At 43.3% G+C, this 18,428-nt stretch overlaps 1 protein-coding gene across 2 annotated transcripts; it reads left to right on the top strand.

Annotated features, from left to right (window-relative positions):
• The first annotated feature begins 3,560 nt into the window (after positions 1–3,560).
• On the top strand, positions 3,561–10,781 carry DMBX1 (diencephalon/mesencephalon homeobox 1). 2 transcript variants are annotated; one of them, XM_009963800.3, is made up of 4 exons: positions 3,561–3,727; positions 7,935–8,130; positions 9,350–9,704; positions 10,177–10,781. In XM_009963800.3, the coding sequence occupies exons 1-4, from the start codon at positions 3,576–3,578 to the stop codon at positions 10,575–10,577; spliced, it is 1,104 nt and encodes a 367-aa protein (XP_009962102.1). In that variant the 5' UTR covers positions 3,561–3,575; the 3' UTR covers positions 10,578–10,781. The 2 variants fall into 2 exon arrangements, with proteins under 2 accessions (XP_009962102.1, XP_009962103.1); XM_009963801.3 differs by having other exon boundaries at positions 3,564–3,729; positions 7,952–8,130.
• The last annotated feature ends 7,647 nt before the right edge of the window (positions 10,782–18,428 follow it).

The following is an 18,428-nucleotide window of genomic DNA, read 5'->3' as shown; positions in this document are numbered from 1 at the left end:
GATACATTTGCGGCACAAGTGAGTAGGAAGTTCTGTGTTGTCTGCACCGCCGCATGCCAGGCAGCTATCACTGAAGCTGTGATGGGTGTTGACTTCTGTCCCGAGTCCAACATTAAGTCCCCTGCCTTTCATTGTCTTTATTTTTTATTTAATACACTTTCTTCTAGGCCATCCAGAAGAGTTTGTTCAGACACACGTGTGCACATAAGACCATCTTTTAGCAATCAAATAAACTGAAATCTTCCTGGAGCAAGTGTTTCAGTGGAAGCACTGGGCTCCAGATACAATATCACTGTCAGTGTACTTTGAAGACTGTGTAGTATGAGAAAATTCCCCTCCTCTCCCTCTTCATTTTTCCCTTAATGTGCCAGCTCAGTATGCAACCAACGTTGCGCAAGGGGGATTAGAAAATAATCAGGCATTTCTGTGAGTTGGGAGTCAAAGACATTTGGCCTCCCATGTATCTCTTGGCAAGGCTGAGCCCCGGTGTGGATTCTCCAGCGTCTATTACGGACGGAGGTCTGGCAGCAACCCAGGGCATTTAATAGGTTCTGTGTCCTCAAATGGTTTTCACGAAACACGCAGGAACTTATTAGGCTTTGAGACCTCCACCGTGCTGGCCAAAACTGGTGGAACCTGCCAGCTGGTTCACAAGTTAGGGGATGGGAAGGGAGAAGGCAAAATTAAGTTGCAAACCTCTGTTTCACTGCCTGCACCGGCCTGAAAAGCCAGTCCTGCTCTTGGACTGGGAAGGAGAAGCAGTGGACGGCTCTCCGGCGGTCTCACTGATGATGGGGCCCAGCTGAGCACTGCCAGAGTGCCCCCCCGTGTGCTGGGCGCTGCTCTGCTGCAGGCTGGGGTACGGTGACGCTCTTTGGAAGCGAACAACATCACGGGCTGGGGGAGACTGAGCCACAGACGCTGCCGGAACCATCCAGGGAAGTGTCCGGGTTGGGGACCTCCAGGTCTTTCCCAGGTGATGGGAGATGCCCTCTGCGGCCACGTCAACAGCATGTGTCCCTGGGACATGCTTCTGTCTCTTAGCACGTGCCACCAGTAGCAAAGCTCTGTGGTCCAGCAAAGCATCATCCCTGCTGTAATTTCACTGTGAAACATGGCAAAAATACAAATGTCAAAAATCTGTTGGCGTGCAAAGTCCCTCACCTTGATCAGAGAACCAGCAAACAAATTTGGCATTACTTAGGTTTTCCCTAAGCTTGATTAGAGCAAAGCAATGGCATTCTTGTATTTAGGTCAGTATCTGAACCAAAAATATCCATTTTCACAGTGGTTCAGCTTAAAATATTGTTGGCTTTCTCTCCTGTTAGAGTGAATAAAAACTTAATAGGGTATAAATGAAGGTTATTATTTTGTTTTGGGGTTGCCTTTGCTTTTCTAAAATCTAGGGTAAATTATGAAATGAAATATTTTGAAAATAAATTCAAAATTAATTACCTGGATACCATAAAACAAAGCAGATCTGCTTTTCCCCTGCTTTCCAGAACCAGCTACAAAATATCTCAGGCACCTTATATGCATTTTTCAATAAATCAGCTCTTCATATAAAAATTGTCTGTAGTTTGATGTAGGAGGTAGGTCTTTTCTTTTCTTATACACTTATATAGGATGTGGTAGGAATGGACAGGAGTAGTATCATCCTCCCTGGGCCATAAGGATGTGGCTGGCATTGCTCAGAGCAAGGTGGCGTGTGGGCCCCTTCCAAACTGAAGTATTCTGTGATTTGATGTAGGTGCTGGATAGCCACTGATCTTTTTTTGAGTCTAAAACTAAAGACTTGGGGAGTGAATCCAGAGTGGGCTAAGAGGGAGACATGAAGCAGATGAAGGTGGCATCAGGGTGTGTATCAGATCTTCATGGTGTAACCACACTTGGATCTGTCATCCTCCACCAGCACTCCTGCCACTGACAGAATGTGGTGGCAGAGCAGAAGGGACTTGGGGAATCAGGAATGAGGCTGAGTGCTAGATTCCCAAGTTTTTGGTTTATAATTACTGCAGCCTCTCTGAGAAGGTAATCCCAAAGGCAGTACTCACAATCATGACACAAAATCTGTCCATCAGAAAAAAACACCGCAGAGCAACAGTGACCATCCCTGATCTGGCAGAGTGTTTGACAAAACTTCATCTGCACGGCTTTTCCTTCCTCCATTCCTGGGCACCATGATGGAGAGGTGCTTGTGCGGGTGAAGCCACAAGATGCCCCAAGTCACAAAACTCAGCTGCTTTTCCCAGGAACTACAGCTTGGCCTCCGGATGTTCAACGAGGTCACTCCATGTTTGTGCTTCTTACATCAAGGTGGTTTGGGAGAGAATGGGAATTCAGAGCAGGGGGGATGGTGGGACGCATTCATTTCCATTCCTCCCCCTTCACCGAGAGACTGTCCTCCACGGTATAAATCCTTTACAGGCAAAAATGAAGGTCTTTCCTCAGTACACAAAAAACAACAGGTAATTGTTCATCTAAATTTTTGCTGTTCAATGCATCAGATTTATCCTAAAATCATGGCAGTTGAACCACCTCCCTCCAGCAACCAAACTGTTTCCTAAGAGGTTGCCTAGATAACCTGTCTGCTTTCCTTCAGTTAGTTCGGCTGGACCTCTTTCTCTGAATGTTTATTCATTGCACTGACTTGGCAGGTGATGACTTGCTGATGTAAACGGTGTTTTCAAAAAATTTTCTTTTGTGGCAAATGTTTCACAACTTCCTTTCCAATGTTTTACAAACTACGGAAACAGCATACTGAAGGCCTTCAGTCATTTGTAACAGGGATGAATGAAGCATCACTCAGCTTTTGAGATCAATATTAGCTCTGTTTTACAGATGGTTTGTAAGGAAAAACAGCTTGAAGTTTCATGAAGAGCCCATAGTAGAAAAAAAGCCATTAGTTTTTTGAAATAATTTCCTTGTTATTGAGCTATGAAATGTCAGTATTTATTACAAACCTTAATTCCCTCTTTAGGCGTAACATTTTTTGGCCTATTACACTACAGATTTATTTTCTTTTGCACCACATGCTTTTTTTTTTTTTTTTCTTCCTGTATCATTTGTGTTTTGTTAAGAAGAACCTTAAGAAAAACTAATGGAAACAAATCGCGCATGAGTGGGTTCAGAGAAGAAAGATTATTTGACATTATAGCAATGGGATTATGGAGCAGCCCACTGTAGGCAATGATAGAACCAAAATCCCAGCCAGTCCTGGGATAGAGCGAGGTCAGTTCATAAGAAGCCACAATAATATGATAAATTTTATTATGGTATGTAAAAAAAATAATTTCCTATCTTTTGTTCATTATATCATGAGTGGGATACAGTCAGATGCTGACCTTTAAGCTTGGAAGCCAGACTGGTGTCAATGGTGATTTAGATCTACAGGAGGTATTTTGATTCCTGTCCCAGAACCTGTTGGCATTGGGAGGTTGGAAGTGAGCCTTGCATGCAGCAGTTTAAGTTTGAGCTCCGCATTTCTAAAGCTCTGCTGAGACACCAGGACACTGGAATAGCACGTTCCTAAGCATCTCTCTCCTCCGGCTGCTGTTTTTCAGGTTTATGTCACCATGCAGCACTATGGAGTGAACGGTTACTCCCTCCACGCCATGAATTCACTGAGCGCCATGTACAACCTCCATCAGCAGGCAGCCCAGCAAGCCCAGCACGCCCCTGACTACAGGCCCTCGGTGCATGCCCTCACCCTGGCAGAGAGACTGGCTGGTAAGAACAACTCGTGACTTTTGACATTCCCTGAGAAAAAAAAAACCTCGTTGCTTGCCCTGAACGAAACTCTTTGGGAGTTGGGGTGTGACACAGCCAACTGGCATGATGTGCTCCTGAATACTGGCCATGTGGCCACACTCTGCGGGTGACACGTGCCCTCCGGTGTTTGCAGCCACCAGACTGCTGCACCTTGCTGCAGACTGGCCTCTGACGGCTGGGGAGCCCAGGGGCGAGAAGGGATGCAGCCCTGCTATATGGGATTGAAAAAAGAGAATTAAAAAGACATTGAAATATGTTTTAACAAGTGAACAAAAAATAGCAGAAAATTTTACTTTCTTGTTAGTAAATAACAGCACAATGAATACGAGCACACAGTGAATTGGATTCCCCCACCGAGGAGCCCAGGACTTGCAGCCCTAACAGCCATCTCCTGCCATCTCAGGTCATAGCTTGTTTTTCCATGTTTCCCCTCCTTGCAACTATTTTACGTTTCTTGTCCTACCAAACACTCTTTCTCTCTGGAAAATGATCTGCATTTGGATCTTCTTTATGTCTCACCTTGACCTATTTCTTCCTGGGGATCCTAGACCTTGTCTTGGGTGATACCTTCTTTCAGGTCCTGCTGGCTCCCTCCCTGTTGCTTTTGTATTTTGCCTTCCATAAAAAAGCTTTTTTTAGTCTCAAAGAAAGTCATATGTGACTTTACCCAGAGTGTGTTATTCACACAGCATTGTTGATGGTGGGACAGTGGTTCAGGAGCCACAGCTCCAGAGCATCTTATCTGTTTCTGAGTGTAATAGCACTGCATCAATACTGTCGTTAGAAGGAAGTTCAAAGTCCAACTAGTATTTTATGATTTGGTAGCGGGAATTGTTCAAAAATAATTGATGGAGACCTGAGAATATTTGGTATTGTAGGGCAAATATATCTGCTCTACATGTCAGCCTATAGTAAAACACCCAGATCTGGCTGAAATCATCAAAGGCTACTGCAATGCAAATGATCAACAGCTGCAGCATCACCGTTTTGGTCAGAGCTTGGATGCAGCGTGGTAGAGCAGATCTGACAATCAGTATACTGAAGCTAAAGCAAAAAGTTACCATAGATGTGATTCTAGAGACCTTCCCAGCATGGAACGATTTTCCCTGACTGTCTGAAAATTGCACATCTGCTTTAAGATAGCTTTCTAGTCGTCCGATATTAAAGGAAAAAAAAAATGTAGAGTGACTCCTTCCAGCCTAGATTAGGTGGGAAAAATTACCTACCCAGACAACCTTAATGGGCTAAATTTAAGAGTAATGGGCTTAAGCCAAAATAAGGATGCAGAAGTGTCAGGACAGTCCTCCTCTGTGGTTAGTCCACAAAGACATGGTTGTAAGGGTCTTGAACTCTTTGGCTGAGCGAACCGCAGCTGACTCTCAAATCTTCATGCCAGCAATGCTCTCTTATCCAGCTGCTAGTAGTGATCTCCTTAACATGGTTCCTCAGACCACTCACTATGGCCTGGGGGATTTCTGGGGGGCCATAGGGCAGAGCTGGCAGTCACTGTCCTCATCAAAAAAGAACCAAAGTGGGATCAAGGAGACCCAGACTCTAATCCTAGCTCTACTGCTGGGCTGCAGAGTGATGACAGGAGGGCATTTTCCTTGTCCTGGTCACCCATCCCCTCCTTCCCTCGCCCATTCAGCGTGTAGGTGGTCAGACAGGAGCAGATGGTCCTGAACTCTGCAATGTGCCTTGCAGGCTTTGGGTCTCAAGGTGCCCCTTTCCGAGATGTGAGGATCGCTTTAAAGATTTTTGTGATCATCTGTATCTTTCAGAGTAGAACATGGAGAACTTAATGTCTTTGACCCTAACTATGGTAAAAGGGTAAAAGCAGAGAGAGATTTTTAAAAAAAAAATGGATAAAAAAGCTATTCTCATCTTCTTAACCAGGAGATTCAATTGGTTTTCTGACCTCTTATCTTTAAAATTAATAACCTATCTGGAAGACTTTCCAAATTAAATCCCACAGTCCCCTTGTCTGATTATCATTGATGGGGGAAGGCATTATATACCTACGAGCTGGTTCCTTTGCAGTTGCTTCACATTCTGTTACTTCTGAATATCTTTCAGTGCAGGTTATAGATCTCATTTGCCTTCCAGGGACAGACAGAATAAAGCAGCACAAAAGCAAATGACCTTAAGTCAGAAAACAGAGGTTTCTGATTGTAACTGCAAAGCCTCACCTGCAATTTATATTCTCCTTCTTGCACAAAGCCTGAAAACATAGTTAAAACATTAAAATAATTGCTGGTTGGCTCTCGTTGGAGTGACCAAACTTAATGCATGAGCTGCTGCCTCCGGGCAGCTGGTAGGTCTAACCTCTACTCTAGAAATTCAAGAGTATTCCAGCCTGCAGGTAGGGTGTTTAACCAGTGTCCTTTCTCCTGATTTCTTGTACTTGAAACACAAATGTTAGCTTTGTAAAACGTTTTGGGGTAGCTTCAGTTTCTTGTCCTGGTACATCCCTTCTCCTCGGCTGGCTGCTCTGTGATCTGTGTCTGAATGCATCAAGGACAATCTCTTTGCCTCCAAAGTAGCAGCTATTACCATTGTTTTAACTCCCCAAGGAGCTCTGATACTTTGAACACAAAAGCCTCTTGTATGCGACCAACACTATATTGTATTTGGCCAAAGACCTTTAGCCTGATCACATCTTTTCTAGGTTGCCAAAACCATGTGGCTTTAGCAATCTCCCAGAAAGGCGCTGGAAATGCTGACCTAGAATGAAACAGCTGGAAGTTTGGAAAAGGAATGTTTGAGCGGTGCAAAGCTGATTTGCTACGCTCGTTAGCCAACGTATTTGGAACCTGGCTGTGTGGTTCTGGGGCTAGCCTGACAGCAGGTTTTGTTTTATTGTTTAGATTCACGCCACGATGCTTGTGACAAAAGCACAAATAAACAGCAGCAAGAGCCTTCATCTGGCTCTGCATGCTGATAATGCTGACTTTTCTCCCTGTTAGGTTGTTTCCTAGTGTGTTTATTCCTCCCTTCTACTGAAAGTCACGTACTTAACCGAATTAAAAATTATACCAGACACTGCTCTTTCTGCATTTCCTCTTTGAGAGCAAACTTCTCGCCAGACTGTTTCATTCCAACGCTGTAGCACAGCATGTCCCAACTTGCATAATAAAGGTTTTGGGTTTTTTTCATTTTTAAGTAACTTATTTTCATTGATTTAAGATTTTTCTACTCCCACTAACTGTTGTGCAATAATAACGCCTCTGGTGAAATAATCAGCCCTTTGCTATCAGCCTCAGATTTTCCCCAGTCTGAATTTCTTCTCTGCCCTCAATTTTGCAAGCGCAGTTTGCAAAGTCAAACCTTGTGAGAAGATCTACTGAGAAGAGCTCAGCACACGAGGTCTGGGCTTGCAATCAGTGGGGCTGGACTCGGTCCTGGCTGGCGTTTCCACCCCAGATGCTGGAGAGTGTCCACACTCCGTAAAGTACATGCTTTCAAGCTAAACACACACATGCACATAAGCTTAAGTGCTTTCCTGAACTGAAGCCCAGAACAGCACTTCAGTGTCATGTCTTGAAGACTACAGTGAGCTACATACAAGACACTAAAGAGCCAGCTCAGCCTGGTTTCTGGGAAGATGCAGTTCTAATGCAGCTGCAGCCAGCAAAATGAACTAAAGGCAGCTGTGTTTGAGCTGCGTGGACTCTTCCCACTGACCAGCATGGCGAATCAAGGCAGCGTTGAAGCCTACCGAAGCTCTGCCCTTGGCTTCAAGGAGAACATGACATCTAATGTTGGGCCACTCTCCTGATAACAACAATGAATCTCCCCACCTTGTTTTTAACTGTGTTTCTTAATGAAAGACTCTTATGTGACGGTGGGGTTTGGGCATCTGCATGTCCTGCCCCACTGATGTTGGAGCAGATTGGCTTATTTCAGCCAAATTCAGCATTGGAATCTCAACAGTTTCCACAGCTGTCATAGAAAGAGGTTCCCTCTCCAGAAAAGGCTTTCTAGTCAGAGGTTTTATCTCCTCGGACACTTCAATTAACCAGCAAAATGTGTGTGTGTGTACTATTAGATCTAGAGCCATGAAAATAATATTTTGTAGGTTTGTCTGGTGTTAGCAAGTGCTTTATTCAACTATCAGCATACAAATTCCAATAATTAAATTGGCCACTTTTCTTATCTTCCAACGGCTGTACATTTCAAGACATCATTTTGGAGGCACGTTATGGATCCCAGCACCGCAAACAAAGGCGAAGTCGCACGGCCTTCACCGCCCAACAGCTGGAGGCACTGGAGAAGACCTTCCAGAAGACTCACTACCCAGATGTGGTGATGAGAGAGCGGCTGGCTATGTGCACAAACCTACCTGAAGCCAGAGTCCAGGTACTGATATTTTGTAGGTTTGTGAGTGGGGATGTTTAAAAGAATATGGTGGGGTTCCCAGAGGGTTGACAGCTCTCTTGACCTTTCAAGATTCTTCCAGTGTAACCAAATATTTTGGGTCAGTTAAAGTCATCAAAGGTGAGAGTGGGGGAAAAAAAATCATCTGAAGTTACACATCTGCTAAAGAAATTCTTAATCCACACACACATTTTTTAAATTTAAGATTGTCTGTAGTCTACGCTGGTTTTCATTTGCTCTTTCACATTTCTTTGGGGGAAATTTTAGAAACATTAACAGAAGTCTACTTATTTATTTATTTGCAAGGCTTTTCTGGCTTTCTCAGAAGAGCACAAACCCAAGTAATTCCAGCTGCTCTTTTCCACCAGTGTCAATATTTGTAACATCTCAGGCCAAGATTCGGTTTTGGTATTTTGTTTTTGTTTTTTTTTTTTTTTTAAGCTTCAACGAGTGCAACATGCTTCATAACCTGCTGGTGGGGAGGTTCTTGCATTACTGGGCTTTAAAAGACTAACCAGCAAGTTCTTCAGTGTGAAGTAGATAAGTAGTAGAAAAAAAGAGGTTTTTTTTATATAAACATCAAGATATTTTGATCTTCAAAATTCTTGTTTCCTCAAGCAACTAATCAAACAAACTAACTAGATTTGCAAATATATTTCTTCCAATCCATGTCTATTGATTTAGGTTAAAAAAACACAGATTCTCTCCTCCTTTCCTAAATTCAGTTCCCATATAACAACATATGTCTATAATGAATTATTTTGAGTGTTGCCACCACAATTTTGGTACACTTATGACTGAGTGGTTTTAGAAACTAACAGAGCACTGTACTGTAAGCCAACGTAATGTCATCAGACTCAGCTATATAGACATTCTGGTTGGACACAACTGCCTGACCAATTAAGAAAAAAAAAAACAAAACAGAACAAAACAAAACCAAAAATCACCACCAGTAGAGTGGCTTAAAAAATCAACATGAAGGCTGAATATTTTTTACAATACATTTGTTGTGCTATTTGTAGAAGCACTGAAAACAGGTAGAGCTCTAAGATCCAAAAAAGTGGAATGACATTTGGGCACAGTGGGCTTGCAGTACCTCATTACCCGGGGTTCCTCTGAAGCTCCTAGGCTGAATGATGTTGAATTTGACACTAGGCGGGATTCTCACCAGCTTTCCCCCTTGCCGTTTGTGGCACTGAAGGTTTGGTTCAAGAACCGAAGAGCCAAATTCCGGAAGAAGCAGCGCAGCCTGCAGAAGGAGCAGCTGCAGAAGCAGAAGGACTGTGAAGGGAGCCACACTGAGGGAAAGACGGAGCCGCCCATTTTGGAGACCCAGGCCACCACCCCGGACACTGAGAAGGTCCAGAGCCTCCCAAGCGAGGTAGGCACAGACCTCAACCTAACCCTGTCGGAGCAGTCGGCCAGCGAGTCGGCACCTGAGGATCAGACTGACAGAGAAGAGGAGTTTAAGAGCACCTTGGATGAGACTAAAGTGGACAAGAGCCCTGGTGTGGACAGCAAGGCTTTGAACTGCAAGAGAGCGAGCCCAAAAGCAGGTGAGGGGCAGCATCCTGATGGGGGTTGGTGTCAGGACCTGGCGTTTCTAAGGGATAATGGTGGTTGGGTATAGTCCCTTATTCCCTAAGGCATGGGTGCTTGCAGGCAGGCTGCCCAGACTTGTGTTCTTGTCTCCAGCACTAACCAGGACCCGCAGAGGGCATGATGTCTATTGTAGCAGGAGCACAGAAAGAGCAAAGACCTTCTGCTCAGGTTAGAGCTTGGGGAGAACAGTGCCCAGTGGCAGCAGGAAAGCCATAGCAAAGAGGTCAGCCCCATTTCTATGTTGTAAGACACTAAGTATGGAACAGGCACACGTTTAACTCTCTTGAGCTAACACAACCCCTCTTGTTTGCTCTCCTGATGCAAGAGAGAAGCCCATAGTGCAGTCCAAACCCTACTGGGGTGCAGATCGGCACCTGCATCCAGTCTGTGGAAATAACCCCCCATCCCCTCTGTCTCCTGCTACAGAGTCCCCTATCAGCGTGACTGTGACGCCTTCATCCAGCAGTGGCCTGGCTCAGACTCACTCCTACTCCTCCTCGCCCCTGAGCCTCTTCCGCTTGCAGGAGCAATTCCGCCAGCACATGGCGGCCACCAACAACTTGGTCCATTACTCCTCCTTCGAAATGGGGACACCGTCTGCCATGCCCTACTTGGGCATGAACGTCAACATGGCACCGCTGAGCTCTCTGCACTGTCAGTCATATTACCAGTCGCTCTCCCATGCTCAGCAGGTCTGGTCCTCACCCATCCTGCAGGCCTCCAGCTCCCTCCCAAGCCTGAACAGTAAAACAACAAGTATTGAGAACCTAAGGCTCCGGGCAAAGCAGCACGCAGCGTCCCTTGGGCTTGATACCCTACCCAATTGACTGCCAGATGAGCTACCATTGCCCATGAGAAGATGCACCAGAGGTTGGCACTAGGCATGTCACTTCTTCAACACCCACCCACCCTCATCTCTTCCTGGAGTAAGATGCTCCCTGTCAGGGAAAACTTTGCATTTATTAACGTCTTATTAGCACCACAATTGCATCAGACATTGCTGCTGGCCTGGTCTTTGCTAAATGTTTAAGGAGGAAGGGGAAGAGGATGTATGTTTAGACAGATGAACTGTCCTCTGGACTGTCATCAGTTAAGCCTGTAAAGTTCAGAAGAAGCCCCTTTTCCTTATCCCTGCGATAATGTGCCAACTGTGTTATAAACACCTTATTTTGTTGTTGTTGCGTTCTTTGGGAAAAGAAAGAGTCCTGCTTTGTCTTGTATATAGTTTATAATGTTGACAGCACCCATCACCTGTGTGTTACTGTCAGTGTTACAGAACTGTGACCTCTTTTGATTTTATTCCCCCTTCCTCTCAACTTTAGTCGCTAGTATCAAAGTTACAAATCAGCCATCCTCCTGACCTCAGCTCCTAGCTAGTTGCCCTTCTTGGGTCGGCATCCTAAAGGTGTTCATGACGAAGAGAAATGATTGTGCACTTCACTGCTCCATTTGTCCCTTCTCTGCTAAAGCTAATTTTATAGCAGCCAGGAAATGGTATGAAGATGAATTTTCTGTTTAAGCACTTCCTATAAGGCAAGCATTATTTGTTTACTTTTTAATAGCACTTGTTCAAAGACAGAGGAGAAAATATTGGCCAAATGCTGCTGGCTGGGGACAAAAATGAAAGCCAAATTCTCAGGATTATTTTTTTATCTAGATTGTTTCCTCTTTGATTTTCAGTGAAGTGTAAGCTCCTCTATTTACAAATTAAGAGGTTTTCTTTTTGGAGAGCATTTTGGTCTGACTTTGACAATAGAGAATAATAAAAACTTTGTATGAACTCCTGGTGTGTTCATACACCATGAATTATATGGTTCTTTGACAAAAACTTGATTAATGCAAGCTGTGTCTAGAAAAAAGCTCTGATCACCAAATTCTACCCTCAAGCCCTGCTGCTTCAGAAACTGGTTAGCAAGTGAAAATGTAACAAGTGAAAAATGCTGAAATGCTGGAGGCAAAGCAGGTGATAAGCAAGGGCTTTATATTCTCTTTGTATTTGCTGGAGCGATTAGATAAACTTGCCAAAAATGCAGGGTTTGCAAGTAACCAAAATTCACCAGCTTCAAAATTATTTCAGTGAACAGTTTCAGCCTTGTTTCATTAGAATGACCCATCATTCAACCTAGAGTGGTTTTCTTTGTTGAGAAGTAATGTTTCTGCCAGCTCAAATCACGTTTTATTTTGCCAAACCAAATAAATCCTTTGAACCACAGCTGTTATCCTGAGCATTAGGGAGGGATGACATCCAGATCTAATCTCTAATATTGCCTAGGACCAAAAAATCTAGATGGACTCTGGCAGGTGCTAGGTTTGAATCACCAAGGGTGTCAGCCAGGTCTGCCACTAACACACTGGGAAGAGCTGTGCTAATTCACTACAGATGATCAGCTTGTCCATACCTGATTTAACCACGAAGTGTAGACCCATAGCCTATGGCCCCTCTCATTCCCACCTTGCTTCATACCAGGGCAGAAGCCAGGGGTCAAATTACCTCTTTAAACATGGGGGGAAAGAGTGTTTCCAATTCCACTAATGTCTCTTGAAAAAGTGTCTAACTTCTGCAAATAGAGATGTCAGAACAGCCAAGTTTAATGGGAAATGGTGTTCTATCCTTCATAAAGTTGTAGCAAGAGCAGACCTGCGGACAGGGCAAGCTCATCAGCTGTACCAGCTGACAAGGAAAATGGAGCATCTTCCTTAAATATTTCTGTTGCGCCGAACACTTCAGTTTTGGGTTTTTGTCTCCTGCTTTAATTTTCCTGACTCTCAAATCAGCCCCCGTGACTGAGAATTCTCCACTTTGCCAAAACCAAATGTGTTCTTAGGAAGTAGGTGTTTGGCTGTCACTTTCAAAGGAGTCTGATTAAATTAAAACCATCAACCTACATTTACTGTCTCCAGAAAGATCCTTTGAAAGTTCCAGCTTTCATTTTTTGTCGCCTGTCACCCAAACCAGGGACACCAGAACAAAGCTTTAATTTTTCTCCTCCTCCTTCCTCAAAATGCTATATTCACCTTTATTTTTTCTGCCTCCTGCTAACCTCAGAGCATTTGTTAGGCTACGGAGTTGCTTTGCCAGAGCAGAGCAACTGCAAATTGAATTAACACTCCTCCTGATGTTGTTCTCTGGTGCTAGTCTAGACTGAGCTGATGAAGCAAACAAGAGTGGTAATTGGCAGTGAGACCAGATCTGGACTTTAGCTCTTCTTTAAGTAATAAAAGATGCCCATGAAACTGTAACTCATGTCAGTGGGTGTTTCAGGCAGAGAACAGAGGGTTGTAATCACTCCTGTACCATCCCAGGTAAGATGGGCACCTCTTCTCTGCCCCAGTACTGTAGGGCTGGAAAGAAAGATGTCAGCTTGGACCAGGGCAGATACAACCTTACTGTAGGTCATGATGGATACCACAACATCTGCCACAGGGAGGTCAAAACACATGGATTTATGCCCTGCTTCTGCAAGATGGGGACAGGGAGTGCAGGAGAGAAGCTCACTTGATCCAGCACTATATTTGCTGTGATCCTCTGGAGGGAGACCAGACCTTCCTCACCAAGCCACGGAAGGAAATTTCCCCGTGCCTTGGTGCAAAAATTCATTTTAACATTCACTGTTTTCACACATCTCAACCGACCCTGGTGCCTGACGCCCTTCATCCCCTGTGGTATCGCTGACACCCTCACAGCAGACTTGGAGCTGCTACTGGGAACTTCCCAGGCGGAGCATTTGGCACACCATTAAAACCACAGCCATCAGGATGAGGCCAGTATATCTCAGTAAGCAAAGTGGGAGAGGAGACATCTAGATCTCCATCAGTCCCTAGGGATGCCTGTACAGTATCATCCTCATCTGCCTCTGTGTGGTGCAGCAGCTGACCAAGGTGCAGCTGGTCCTGGACCAGGGCATGGGAATATTTCTTACGTGGAGATAATTCCTCCCATTATGAATCAGGATGAAAATGTCTAAAATTTAAAAATAAACAAAAGAAAAAATATATTTCCTTAAATATATACGAGTGCCTGAGGTACTTTATGTCAAGTTTGGGTTCTATCTTCTTATAGTCAAAATTAAACATCCATGATGGGAGTAAGCTGACACGTAAAGCCAAAATTGATTTGGAAATGCAAAAAAGCAAGAATTCAGGCTCCTGGTTTGCAAAATTTTAATAATGAATTATCTGTCAAAACTGACTCTTTCCTGCATATTATGTTAATGCCCATGGGCTTTTGGGCTTTTTCTGACCAAAAAAAAAAAAAAAATAAAATTAGAAAAACGCAGGGAGAAACTCACCATCTAGTTCAAGCCTGTGTATGTATTAGGAAGACCAAAGGGAGTGATTCTGCATTGTTCCTCTCTGAACTTTACAAACCTGCACATTTTTTCAGGTGGGAAGAACTCCTGCAAATGTCCCTGATTTGCGATGTGAGATCTGCTTGTTTCCTTTCCTCCCATCAGCCCCAGCTATTTAGGAAAATGAGGTTGTTGATGGAGTCTCAGAAACAAAATGGAATGAGGTTCCCCTCACTGTCCACGCAGCAATCTGATGCATTTTAACAAACATTGAAGTCGGATATAACACATTTTCTTCCCTCACAGGCATAAAATGCCTGGAGTGTAAAGTAGAGATCCTACCTCATCTGATAGACAAACTATTATAGGGGAAAAAAAAAAAAAACAACTATCTAACTTCTCTGGATGCTGTGCCAACCTGGTGCCGGGGCAGGGCATCCCTGGTACAGTTTCAGCTGCAGGGAGATATATGTAAAAAGATTTTGTGTTTTATAATTCATATGATCAAGTTGATGCTTTAATGTATGAAAGGAATGCCAAATAAATGCACAGCATGGCACAGAGGCTGGGAAAAAGATATGCCCAGTCCTTTAAAAACAGTGATGGAGAGACTGGGAAAAAATCTCTTTAATTCCTATTTTGAAACAGATTATGTATCTGGAGATTTCCTCCAGCAGTCTTTTCCCCTTCCTATGACTTTGCTTACGTTACCTTTCCTCAGTGAAACAAGTATGTCTCCAAACCCTCCTTACTGAGTTTTCAAAGGTTTTAGCTATAGTCCTTGCAGGATCAGGGCCCGGGAGAAAACAAGTCATAATATTCAGAGTAAGATTTTGTAGTTAAATTTCTTCTATTCTGCAAGAAAAGTCTGATAGGTATTAATAAAGTAAAGGAGGTATTTAAACAGTGCAGGAGAAATACTAAATACTACCAGTGAGAAAAGATCTAGTAATGATGCTGGGAGGCAGAAAGGGCACCTCTTTTTTTCCATTTTTTTTTTCTGTTTTCTTTTTTGGCAAACAAGTGGAAATTTCTTTGATGGCAAATACAGGAATAAAGAGAGAGAAGTTTTGCCTGTATTTCCCCCACCAAAATTCATCATTTGCTGTGTAGAAAACACAGAAATGTTCCCAAACATGAAGATAACCATCAACAAGCAGACCCATCCACATCACATTTTTCATGTAGGTATTTCACCATGTGAAGAATTTCAACCAGCTCTACTTTTTTGTTGCCACCGCAGCCAGCCAAAGAGATGCTCATCTCTGCTGAAGAAACACGAAAATGAGTGGACACAGAGGAGGGACCTGGAGCTTTTTTGGTCCCTGTGTGCCACATGTGGCACTTTGATTGACATAACAATTTTGAGAAATTTCAGGACACTTTTGGAGAGTTCATATGTAAAGGATTAAACAAACCTCTGTAGAAAGGAAATGCAAATTCAAATCCAACATATTCTATTAGTTTAATTACAGTAGCTATGAAACATAACTCAATTAAGCTTGAAAAAAAGTCAATTACAGAACTTTCCTGCTGTTTTTTACAAGCTGTGTTGATTTTTCTTTTCCTCCCTCCTTACCCCTCCATGTGCCCCTTGCTGATTTCTTATGATCTCTTCCAGAGCAACACAATACATCTCCTATGTTTTCTATCAAGTGAAAACAAGCTATTTCTCTGAGTAGGTCTGCTCTAAATACAAATTCATAGCAGAAGGATAAGAAAGGGTTGGTGCAATAAACAAACAAAAAAAACCCACAACCCAAACAAACAAATTTCCAGAGAAGCAAGATCAAACAAACAAAAACATCCCCTTCACTGATGTGTGTGTGCGACTTCCCCACCGTGTTACAAAACAGCCCAGGAATGATTAACGGCCTCTGTTTTCCACGGACTTTGCAGATGGGCTGTTTCGTTCCCAGCTGCACAGCTCGCAGCGTCCGCATGGTTCCCCGCTCTCTCGGGCTGCCCAGGGGAGGGATGCAAAAGCTGAGATGCTAACGTCACCTCTTCCATAAGTGGGTGCCTCTCATTAATGAATGCTCTCATTAATTCCAACACTGAGCATGGCCTCAGCACCTCGTCCAGAGTTCAGGACATGTCCCATGTCACGCAGACTTACTGGTTTCAGAGGAACCTGCTGTGACTTGTAAAGTAAGACCAGACTCCACGTAATGTAAGACCCTCACCATTGCTATGATGCTATGGTGGAATAATTGCACCAATTTCAGTGGAACAATGCCACAGCTAAGGACAAAATTTAGCCCCCCCAAACTAATTTGTAAAGAATATAGCATCTGTCATATATTAACAAAAACATACAATTACTTTTTTTTTTTTTTTTTTTTTTTTATAATCTGGGCTCCAAGCTAAGAGCCCTCTGCGAAAGCTCTCTAAGAAGGACACACATTAAACCCATAGCAAGTTAAATAGTGAATCTGGTGCCCTGCAAATGGCCAAAGCCTTCTCTAACTGCTCTAGCAATTGAGTAGGGCCGTCTCATACAGCCGAAATTTAGATGTGTCTGTGCAGTGGAAAATAACTTTTTGGTTTATTTTCTCATGCCAGGAGGCAATTAATTTTTTTTTTCTCCCAGCTTCTGACCTAAGGCATACAGTTAGCTCCAAAGTGTAACTGTGTTTGTGTGTCAAACCTATCTTGCAAAGGAACAAAGGCTTTTAAAGGAGAACAAAAAGGAAATCAAAGTAATATACTGTACAGATCGCTGTAAAATTGAGCTGTAGTGTAAGACCTTGTGTTTTAGAATTCACTATCGAGAAACTCAAATGTGTATCATATTTATTTATTCTGTTAGGTAAAGAAGGAAAAAAAAAAAAAGAGTTTATATTCATTTCTGAAAAGCTGAAGCATGATGCTATGTACCAATTGTGCCAGTCCTGCTTTCTGTAAAATTATTGCCTGTTTTCATACTCCGCTAATAAAAAAGAAAAAAAAAAATATCATGGAAAATGTATTTTGTGAATCATCCGTTAAGAACTACCTGAGCCGACTGGCAGGGGTGTAAATGCAAGCAGGCTGACCTGTGTAGTACCTGAGTGGTGGCACTAGTGGGCTGCAAGGTGTTTTCTAGTGCAGAAAACCCACACACGGAGTGTGGGCCAGGTATCAGTGCCCACATGGAAACCCATGCTCCCGTGTCTGGCCCCACGGCCCCACCGTGTCCCTGCCGATGGCAGCGAGTGCCGGTGCCTGTCAGCCCGGGGAGGCCGGGGCTGCACGGAAAGGTCTATATGAAAAAGTGCAGAATATCAGGTTCTTGCTCGTGGGGTCCCTGTCTTCTCTCATCTTCTTCCAGCACAAGCCAGGAGAAAAAATGTATGTCTGATGAGGTGATGATGGGAAAGACCTGAGCTTGTCTTTAAAGACAACAGTGAAGGATAAATTTGACCGTTCTCAAATGATTGGGGCTTTCATGCAATTTTTGAGATGTTTTTGTTCTTTTGATGGAAGACCTGTCCCTTTTCTAGGTGCAGCCACACTGTGTTGTGCTCAACAAGATGGAAAACAAACTTTTACAAAGCTTGTTCCTCTACCATGCTGCTCCCTCGGGTTTAGTTCGAATATCACCTAGAGGGTAAAACTTCCGTTTGGGCAAGAAGTTGCTGGTGATGTCAAGGACCTTCCACCTTGGCTACAGACCTAATTTGATGCTTGATGAAACTGATGAAAATTATATTTTTTTCTGAATTTATTGAGGTTTTCCTGAAGTCATCTGATAATGAAACTCTTGAAAAAGAATCAAATTATTCAAATTCAGAATGTCATCCCCCACAGATATGACTTCTTAGTTTCTTTTCCCAACTGTAGAAACACTGTAGAGGAAAAAACATAGTAGGGAAAAAGTCATCGGGAAGGAAAACCAAGTGCACTTGTAGTAATGATTAATATCTTTTTTGGCATTCTCAAGAAACATGACTTTCTCTTAAAGCAGACAGAGAGACAGGAACAGTGGGAACACGGGCAGAGCCTGGGAACAGCCCTGCCTGCAATATTTTTACTTCTAATTTCTTGACCTGGTTCCATCAGTGCCTTCAAGAACCATTTGATCACACACAACCAAAATATCAGACAGCCACAATTGTCCTAGACTGTAACCATTGCTATTTTTTTCCACAATAAGGGGAATATCAATCATTTGATCTCCTTTTTCACTGACGTTACAGGTTTGCTTTGAATATTAAAAACCGTGTGGGTAAGGAGTGCCTGTGACCTTCAAAGTCATCAAATAGCTGAGTCAATTCTTGCCTTCACCAAGAGGGAAATGAATGGATGAGTCTTGATCATGTCCTTGTACGTGGTTATCTGCAACTATCAATAAGACCTGATTTTTCCTGTCACACAAGGTTGATGAGGTAAACTACCTGCTAAAAC

Source organism: Tyto alba, unplaced genomic scaffold (assembly GCF_018691265.1).
Source record: "Tyto alba isolate M040663 unplaced genomic scaffold, T.alba_DEE_v4.0 Super-Scaffold_1000006, whole genome shotgun sequence".
NCBI classification, from domain to species: Eukaryota; Metazoa; Chordata; class Aves; order Strigiformes; family Tytonidae; genus Tyto; species Tyto alba.
This window is presented reverse-complemented; position numbering and strand designations above follow the sequence as displayed.